This window comes from Tigriopus californicus, chromosome 4 (genome assembly GCF_007210705.1).
Source record: "Tigriopus californicus strain San Diego chromosome 4, Tcal_SD_v2.1, whole genome shotgun sequence".
In the NCBI taxonomy this organism is placed as follows: domain Eukaryota; kingdom Metazoa; phylum Arthropoda; class Copepoda; order Harpacticoida; family Harpacticidae; genus Tigriopus; species Tigriopus californicus.
Window position 1 is genome coordinate 10826829 of NC_081443.1, and position 10501 is coordinate 10837329.

Here is a 10501-nt window from a genome sequence, read left to right on the forward strand (position 1 = left end):
AGAAGAGAGGTTAAAGGAATTGAGGGTGAGGTTGTAGGAGAGGGAGGGGAACAAGGGGAGGGAAATAGGGAAGGAGAGAGGAAAGGGGTGGGGTAAGTCTGTTGAGAGACTTGACAACGAGGTTGAGACAACTGCTGTCTCTTCCTCCTAGTGCCCCTGAGATGGGCCTTTGTGCATTTGAAATTGAGGCGTACCTATTGAAGGACAATAAGAACCCAAGATTTATTCCTACAGCTGGTGATAGAAATATGGCGCGGCTGAGATTGAGTGGCTTTGGCTAAACTCCATGATTAGACTAATGAATCTTTTGATTAGACTATCAGCCTATTGACTCCGCCCTTCCAAGTTCACATTCATGTTATTTTCGACCCTGCAATGGCGTTGAAGACCGCCATAGTAATCAAAAAGCTACTAGAAGACGCCTATCCATTTGCCTTATCCGTCCACCTATTCTCCGAAGATTCAAGCTATTTTCAACAAAGGTGTCGTCAAGGAGCTCTTTCATCTAAATTCCCTAGAATGCAAAATCATTCTAAACGTAGTGGGGTTCGCCATTTTGGGAAAAATGAAAACAGCTTAATCATGGTCAACTAGGGCAGAAATTGAACTTCACAAAAGTCGAACAAAATAGGTCTCACTATACGTATTTAGATTTTGGAAGTCTCAGTTACTAGACCAACAGTTCAAAAAGTACAGAGCTATACCTTTTTGGTTCTGAACGTACCTCGCACCGAAATATAAAGAAATACTCAATAGGGCCTGTTTCTCGAAGTAATGCCTTGTAAAATGTTTGCCACCTCAATCTATCAAAACAAGGAAACTTGAAACCAACAAGTTCTAGATTGTTGTCATTCTTTGAAATTGCTGCAATCCTAATGTGGAAACTGTCTCTGCTCATTTTTCAGGTCGTGAAGCCCGTCAATATCGAGGCCCTGAGTAAATGGGTGGGTCACATTCCGGATGACGTGGTCCAAGACATGGCCGAAATCGCACCAATGCTCAACAAGATGGGATACGATCCCAATGGCAATCCTCCGGTCTATGGACGACCCGACTCAGAAGTGGCCAAAAACATGGAGCAGATCAAGCAAAACGAGCAATATTGGGATGACAAGGGTGACTTGGTCAAGAAACAGTCCAAGAAAGGAGTCCTGCAAGGCCGATAGCAGTAGGAATTCAGTCCCCTGAGAAACGGATCCATGAGTCACAAACAAGGCCATGCATCTTGTTCCTGCTTGTGTATTGTGATAATGCTTTCTTTGGATACGCAACTGGCTCCTCGAAAACCCACGCACCTCTTCGATCGCTACTGCACGTTAATCTTGCTTTTAAGAGACCATATTTGTTGTTATCCATAAGCCTCCCTTTGCTCTCATGGTGTCACATTCATTTTAGATAGCGTCACATTTTCTGTTTACGAATTGAAATCTCATGCCTAATACTAACCCGCCTACTTTTGAAATCATCAATATCAGTGCCGATTGTGTTCTCTATATTATTTCTAGTGGTGTGGCTTATTGTAAGACAAAAAATGACGATGACAAATGGGTTGCCACGCCTGCTACGAAATCAAAGAAGAGAATTGTCGTTTTCCAAGATACAGAGACACATCTTAGACATGACGGCGCTGCTGGCCTTTACGAAATGAGTAATACTTGGACATGCCATAGACTCTCTAATAATCCAATCTGAGAACTGAAACGTCCATAACAAATTGTCTACGTCTTTACATTCTACAACAGGCAAATTTCGAACAATTTTCAGGGCCTCTCCTCAAGTGGGAGGTACTTCCAGAATGACTTATGAAATAGCTGAAACAGGTGATCTTAATCAGTTGTGCGGAGGGTAGAGGGCGCTGCTCGAGATCGCAAACTTTCAGTTGCGTGACATCATTTGAATGAATTCCCAAAAGACCCCTGGTATTGTCTGTTTGATTCCTTCGTTCCATCGATGTGTCTGAACCTGTGAGGGCAAGATTGTTAAATGTTTGAACTCTCAAGTGATATGTATTGTATAAAACGTGAAATATATTGGCAAATCATTTGAAGTAAGGGTACAGGGCAATTAAGATTTCTTTTTGGCTAGCTGTACACCTCAACTACCTCGGATCGAACCATAAATAACAATGTCTTTCGTTTTCTGAAAAAAGCGCCATCCTACAAACTGCATGGCTCATCATGCACCACTTATGTATTGATCTTTGTTCTGATTCGACCTAATTTGACCTAACTCAGTTGACAAATCGGATGGATTCCGTGAAGAGTGATTGACCCCAATGATAGTGAACAAGGTCAAAATGAAGAAGCTTGAGGATAAAAGCGCTCAACATGATATCTTTCAAATTAATGAGTTACCACTCAAGATAAAGAAAGTCAAAGCTCACAAAAACCGCCTTTTGGATAAGAAACATGCTTTAGTGATGTGGATTGAAAGTAAAACTGGAAAAATGATTTTCTAGGAGAGGAAAAACGTGGAATACTTGATTTGATATATTTTTTCCAATTTAGAGATTGTCTTGTGTATCCAATAACCATCTCATTCAATGGTAATCAGTTTACCATAACTTGGTTATTGAAAAAGAAATTGCATTTTTCAAAGTCAAATGGGCCATGACATGATAACACCCTTTTTACACTAAAAAGCGAAATTCAACTTTGAGAAGAGCTTTCCTCATTACAGATTAATGTCCATGTGGGGAGTTTGTCAACTAGGGCACAATGTACTTGATGCGAAATCACAAACTTAAAAAAGTACACACCGTGAACGAGCTTCCCGCCAACGTAGATCTCTCCAATTACTGGCAGGTCACATTATATTATTTACTTGTAAAGTGGTTCGTTTCGGGTGGAATATTAGAAGTTTATTTAATGTATAACATAGGCATAGTTTTTTGGCTCAAATTTGGCCAAGTTCGTCTATTGAACAAGATTTTGTGTTGAAGTGCTATTGGAATAAAGCAAACAATTCAGGAGACAAGAAATTTTAGCTTTTGTTTTGCCATCAACATCTCTAGAAGTTCGTGGTATAATCCAACATTTGCCGCATAACACAGTCATTGGGGCTCAAAGACTCGAAAGTTCAAAGGCATTTCTGACCGCTTCTTCCCAATCACGCCCATATTAACGCCATGCTCTCAGACTGTCCAGAGATTTGGCAGGAAAGAGCAATTGTATATTGCTTCTTCTTTCTTTCCATCCATTATTTTTGGGCCATTCACTCTTCATAAGATCCACTGGGATTGCCAACAGAGCAAAGGTCAAATCAATTGTCTTGTCTGCCTTTCAGAACAAAGATCAATGCACAATGTGCGCTTGGTGCGCCATGCAGTTTGTTGGATAGCACTTCATTGTAGTCCCTTGCTTAGAGAGTCACAATGAATTCAAAGAGCGGGTGACGGCCCCAACGGCCCCAATGGCCCGGTTGGTTTTGCATGTGTTGCCTAACTATAGGATTGACTTTCATCCACTTTCAATTTTCGTCGAAGGTCCATTCTATAGTTTTTGATATGCCAATCTGGCAAATCAATGTCTAAGCATCACGGCATGTTCTTCATGACATGAAGATTTCCGTCCTCATGTGTGTCCCATTCACTCCATGAACAAGTTTGGCAGACGAAACACTTCCTTTTACTAGTTGTAAAAATATGTTGATGATGCTGAAAAATCTAGCAAACGAAGGGCGATGTCCGTTTTGCCGACTCTAATTGACTGTACTCCACCTTTTGTTTTTTATGGAGGGTTAATTCCATAGTGTTGGACATCCTATTCTGGAGAATCAATGTCTCAGCATCCCAGTATGTTCAACATCACCTGGTGTTATCCATCCTCTCGTGTCTCATTCACTCCATGAACGAGTTTGGTATCAAGTGAGTTTCTTTCATAAGCTGGATAACTTCCTTTCAATAGGAGTACAACTATTTTGATGACGCTGAAGTGTCTTGAAAATGTCGGTTCTGACGGTTGCTAGCTTCAAAATCTGCCCACCCAAAACCAAATCGTAACAAACAGCTGACGTTAAGGTTAGTTCTGCTCGCCAGGTGGCAGGATTACCTCAACTATGTATAGAAAAAGCATATTATATTCCTTGGCAATTGCTGTAAGATATAAACGGAGCGATTTGTTGTCAAATTTGATGCAAATGCTCTCTTTGAAAGCAGGATATCTTATCGTGACTCAATTGATTTAGATAAAATTGTTATTGGAAACGCAAGTAAGGTTTGTCCCAATATCTATAGATTACGTTTTTACAAATATTACCTCTTTCTAGGTTTTACGTGGATTAACATACTAATACGGGCTAAAATGCGAAATGATATTTTGCAATAGTTGTTTCTTCTGTTTCAATAACAACGAAAATCGTTACTAGAAGTCTTGGCATTTGCAAAAAACTTTATCAGTGTTGTTGGTACCACCGTGAGGTGTTGTGCATTGTAACATCTAGCAGGCTAAAATCTGCATTGCTTTCCTTGCCTTCAAAAGCCATATTATCAGGCATCATTGCAGCTGGGTGACTTATGGAGTCAGTCGATCTATTCAACCTGGAAAACAAAACAGTTGTGGCTATGGTGGATGTTTCCAGATGAAATCAATAGACAATGGTCCCCAATTCCGGCGAAAATTTGGCGACCTTTGCACTGAAATGGGACTTTGACACATTACAAGCTCACCCTATTACCCTCAATCGAACGGTCTGGCTGAATCGGCCGTCAAAACTATGAAGGGTCTCTTGAAAAATTAAGTGGAACGGACATTACCGCATTTCACAGAGCACTCTTTGAGTGGCGGTAGAGACTACGTTCAGACGGATTTTCACCTCAGTTTGGGGGTCCTCGACCGTCATCCTTGTGTTGTGAACTCTATGTCGTGAGCGTCCTTTCCCCGTTTTTCTTGTTCATACCCTCACGCCTCATATGAAGTGTGCGCTCTTTGCTCGTTTTTGAAGTCATGTGTTTACGCCTCATAAAAAAACTAAAACCTTTTGGCAGTCATAAAAGTACCGTCTTCTAGTTTACGTTTCAATCACACAACATAATACAACATTGGTGGCAGCGCTTCTAGCGTAGTTGTGTTTGTGTTTTTATGTCCGGCAGGGATTCGGGGTATTCCGAGTACAAATCTCCAATCTCCTAATAGACCCAACGGGCTCGAAGACGTTCTCGTATATCCTTTAAGCAACGGGACCTTTTGTACGAATCGTTGCAAGAACCATTTTTATCTCTTGAAGAAGAAGAGTCTGCCGTGTATAAAATGTCAGAAGAGTAGAAAGACAATCCTCAAGGATCCGGACCATCAAACCAATTTCGGGTCCCACCATATTCGGAACACCGCGTTACCGAAAAATACCAAAGTCCCAAGGGATTGGTTCAGGAACTCTACACAATTCAAGGCTGAGTTCGTCGGGTTGACACTATCTCACGGGCTAACAAGTGGGATGATTCTAAGACAGCGTCTTTTGCTCAGCTAATGCTGCAACCAGGAACCCCAACGGGAACGTGGTACACCAACTACAGTGAAGAGACTTGGATGGATTCGTGGACAGCCTTGAGGCCCAAGCTTCTGGTGGAGTTTGCCACCTTTGTCAATGCTTTGGACAAGGTGGATATTCTGCGCTCTTTCACGCAGAAGCCCAATGAAATGGTACAACCATATCTTAATCGTATACAAATTGAGTAAAAGAAACTGGTCGAAGGATTGGAAGACGAATTCACGGGACCCTAGTGGGCCGGGGGAGACGCCCGGCAACAAGATTATAAGGTCCAAAACGACCAAGGTGGTTCTAGAATTCCACATGGTTGCATTCTCCCATCTTGGTCTTCGTGACGATCTACTTCGGGATGTTAGTAAAGCCGACCCCAGTACTCTTGACGAAATGGTCCAAGTAGCTAGGCCATAGGCTGTCTGAGCAGGCCCAGATTCAGGGCAGGGGACGTCACGTTATTGCTTGAATTGACTCTCCCTCTAATAACGAAAAGGATAAAGTCTCTGTAAAGTCTCTCTAGCTCTGTTGATAAAGTGGCTTTCATCAGATCATTACGCAACAACAAACCCGGAAAGAAAACAGGGACCAATGGTCCTCACAACACTATTAAGTGTTTCTTTTCCAACTTTTCTGGGCACAAGGGCAACGATTGTCGGAGGCGTACCAAAGAGAGGGAGGAAGGCAAATACCAATAGACCATTCATGACTCAAAAATGACCAAATAAGATTTTGAAAGGTCAGGCCGACCTGGAAATGGAGGGACACGAAATCAACAAAACAGGAGCCGATCTAATTACTCCCCAACCACAATCCCCATGGCAGCCGGCACGGTCTCAGAGGAGGATGTTTTCAACAGCTATCGGTCAAACTAAAAAATGGATTGCCCTCAGGAGCAGTCCCGTCTCAAGTCGCATGTACTCCATTTTTGCAGTGTGACTGACCCATTCACATATATAGTCAGTCCCGTATCTACGTCCCATCATAAATCACGACCAGGTACCCAACGCACATTACCAGGAGGGTATCAGCTCCATGTACTCTATGACACTGGTGCAACGGTGTCAGTCATCAGTAAAAATGCTTTCGCATGTATTCCATTAAACCTCTGCCCTATCCGATTATCAAATACCAAGTCTTTGTGTGGTATAGGCAAAGATAGGCTTCAATGTACAGATGTGTGTAAACTCTGCATCACCCTGATGGGCCGAACCATCAGTAACGAATTTTACGTTTTGTCTAACTTTGGCTCTGATCTCATATTGGGCCATGATCTACACCAGAGGCCGGTTCTTTGAATCGCGTCTAACTCAATTGACACATGAATCAGTCCACGAATTAGTCCACGACTCCACTTTTGCGTTCTTTGAATCATGTCTAAATTTTGTCGCGACCAATTCATGCACTAATTCCTTGGCCAAACAAGACATGAAATAGGCGGCATGACTTGACCTCCTAATTCACCGCTAAACTGAAATGCCAAGAACCATGGCTAATTTCCCTGTGTTTGAGTTTCATGCATTTCAAACAGAATTGGAATTGAAAATTCAAAACATATTATAATCATTATTATAGATCAAAGTGAAAAATCATAAATTAATATTTTGATTGTTTATGCTGATGCCCCATATGTAATTAAGAAAATACATTTCCTCATGGCCATCCATATTCCACGCCTTGAGTGAAATGGTGGCCGCCTCTGACCATTTGCCAAAGCGCTGGGGTGTGGCTTAATCTTCCGATTAAGGAATATGTCAGAGAACTTTGATGATGAGCGTCGTGAACGACGCGACTAAGAATATTTTGTTCAAAGGTTTTATGAACGAATGCCCTTGAGAGGGCCAAGGCAAATAAATTGCCTATGAAAACACCTATACATATTTTGCAAGATGAGGGAGTTATTGAAAAATCACGATTCTAACTAGATGGCTGGCCACAAACCTGTGTGCTATTAAAGCATGGAACAAAACAATGTCAAATATCTCAAGCTTTTTGTAGAATACCATACAAAAGTTCCGTTTTCGGATATACAAACAAGATTTCTTAAAATCTCTATATCAAACAAAGGTACCTAATTTCCACGGTTTCGGGAAAACATTCCCCTTTCAGCCAACTCTGCTCACCCTTAAGATCTTATTTTGATTTAGTATCCTGTTTTTCCCACGAATTTGGCGGGAAAATTCAATGCAGCTCTTGATCCAATAGGTCAGTGACTAATTCACCGCCAACTGAACATGAATTAGTCGTGATTCAAAGAACGCGAAAAAGTTCGTGAACTAAGTCACCGCTAACTAACGGTGAACTAATACATGAATTAGTGCATGAGCTAGACGCGATTCAAAGAACCGGCCTCAGGTTCACGGGTTAAGCTACGACGCCGTGTCTAACAAACTATTCTGGGATCCGCAATCACAATCAAACGCGGTCTCGTGGGAAGTTAGATCCATTATTTCTACAACTAAAGTCACCATTCCTGCCCAATCTTCCAAGTCAATACCTTTTCAAGTACATACTCAGCCAGGCGAGGATGCGCAAGTGGGTTGACAATCCTCTCTTCGTCGAGACTACAATCCCCCAAAAGACGTATATTGGAATCGTACTCGTAGAAAGAATCAGGGCATCGGACATCTCAAACTCGACGATAAGATTCCACTCGAAGATGCACTTCCAACCGGTTGTGTTCCAAACTGATGGGTCCCAAAGTAAGTAATATACCTCCCAATTTAGCCCACGAATATGTATCTCTCGTCTTGCGCAATTATGATGTTTTTAGTCCTGGCAAAACTGATCTTGGACTAACAAGGGCTTTTGAGCACCAAGTTTCTCTGAAGGATACAATATCACCCCGTGTATATTAAACAATTCCGTATTCCTGAAGAACAGAAGTGTTCTCATTAACTATTTGAATCAATGAGTGAAGCAAGGCATTATCAGGCCATCCAAATCCAGCCCTAACAGCCCTATTTTTGGGTCTCTACGTCCAGTCCTAGACTTCAGGGCATTGAACGACAGATCTCACGATGACAAATATAGCAGGAGAGAGGTTCTCATGGATGCTGTACAATCCCAACCTTTCTAACCCCTCCCAGTACGAGAGCTCTCTCATATCCTCCATGTTCCTAGAAAAACTTCTTTGGACCTGCTTTTGCAAACCTGCTGAGCTAATTGAAGCCCAAATGGGCGAGGCATATTCAAGATGCTGTTGAATAAGGAATAAACTCAACACATTGGTCTAACACAAAATGAAATCAATACACTAATGAACAATAAATTCTAACTGACAAGCACCAATACAATCAAACTAAGGAACTACATATAACAATTTGGAACTAGATATACTATAATTCACAAATCAGAGAGAAATTGCTAAAGCTAAACATAAATGAGCAGTAAACTTATCAGATTTTAAAGTAATTACGTCTTACCAAAGAGTCGCGAAAAACCAAACATTATTTTTTTTTTGCGGACTTCCTCACCGCTATTGGGATTCGAATCCCAGCAGTGCAAGACGAGAAGATTATTCATTTTATTGACTTTTATTTATATATATTAATTGATCGACCAACGAATTGGAGTTGGCTGATCTGGCTAATCCTTGAATGTAAGGTTGATCCGGAATTTTAGTCAAAAACTTGTACAAGTCTGACTTAAATCCTGCTACTGGATCAACGCCTACATAAGCCCTACGAATATTTGAGGGCAGCAAATTGAACAATGAAGGAGCCCGAGAAAGAAGAGAGGTGGACTTCATTGTTTTAACTAGCCTGGATTCTCGAGGGCTTGAAGGTGCTCTCAAAACGCACGTTAAGCCTCTACGGTCACTACAATTGACCCTAAATCCTGGGTTGGGACAAAGCTCATTAATGCTTTCGAATACGTACAATATCAGATACCTTTCGTACCTTCTCTGAATACTGTACAATCCCAACCTTTCTAACCCCTCCCAGTAGGAGAGCTCTCTCAGATCCTCAATGTTCCTAGTAAAACATCTTTGGACCTGCTCGAGCTTTTGCAAACCTGCTGAACTAATTGGAGCCCAAATGGGAGAGGCATATTCAAGATGCGGCTGAACAATCGACTTGTACAGAGTTAGCATCCTGATATTATCACTCGACTTAAACGTTCTATATATCCAACCACATGTTTAAAAAGCTTTACCAACTTCAACTGGATTTGCTCATCGAACTTTCCATTATCTTGAAGGCAATACCTAAATTCTTCATGGATGAGACCTGCTGAATGCCCTTGCCTTCATCATCTAATAGTGGAGTGTTTAATGGCGTCGACCCAAAGGTCATTGAACGGAATTTCATGCCATTCAGTGCCATGTTACTGACAGCAACCCAAGAGTAGTTTTGGTCTAGACCTTTACCAGACAACCGGAATTCTGACCATTCCTACCAACTACGAATTTTGCATCATTAGCAAAGGTAGAGATACTGACATTACTACTACCAAGCTTCTGAAGCGGAACCATGAAGATGATGAAAAGGAGAGGACCCAAAATGGAGCCCAGAGGAACACCCGACTTACTAAGGGATCCCTCAACCTTAACCAATTGATCGTACCATAAATGAAGCTTCTTAACCAATTGGAGGCCCAGTGCTCGTCAACCGTCGACTTCATGGCTTCCAAATTTGGGTAGCGAACTTGGCAGGCCTTGGACTCCACATGCAGCCACACAGCAAAATCCAGTGGATTTGCATCTGGGCTGTAAGGTGGCCACATGCGGCACGGCCAAAATTCCAAAATTTCCGACTTTTCTTTGAGAAAGTTCTTAGCCAAGTTTGAGGTGTGGGCAGGTGCTCCATCCTGCTGGAGCACCACATTACCATCAGGAAAGTTTTCCTGGACCCACGGGATAATTTTTTCTTCCAGGACTTTGATGCAGTCAGCTGCAGTGAGCCTGTACCCGGTCGGGAACCAAATCAGCGGAGTCGTGATCCCATTTGAAGCCACAAATCCAAGTGACATGGCACTAGCTGGGTGCTTTGTGGTTGTTAGAGTTCGAATCGATTCATCAATC

At 42.0% G+C, this 10501-nt stretch overlaps 1 protein-coding gene across 1 annotated transcript in view; it reads left to right on the top strand.

Annotated features, from left to right (window-relative positions):
• The window catches only part of LOC131879304 (protein-tyrosine sulfotransferase 2-like), a 7554-nt gene extending 5507 nt beyond the window's left edge, over positions 1–2047 (top strand). Inside the window, exon 2 of the mRNA XM_059225582.1 lies at positions 906–2047. Coding sequence (XP_059081565.1) covers positions 906–1166 — 261 coding nt within the window. The 3' untranslated portion in view covers positions 1167–2047. The remainder of the gene's footprint in view (positions 1–905) is intronic.
• The last annotated feature ends 8454 nt before the right edge of the window (positions 2048–10501 follow it).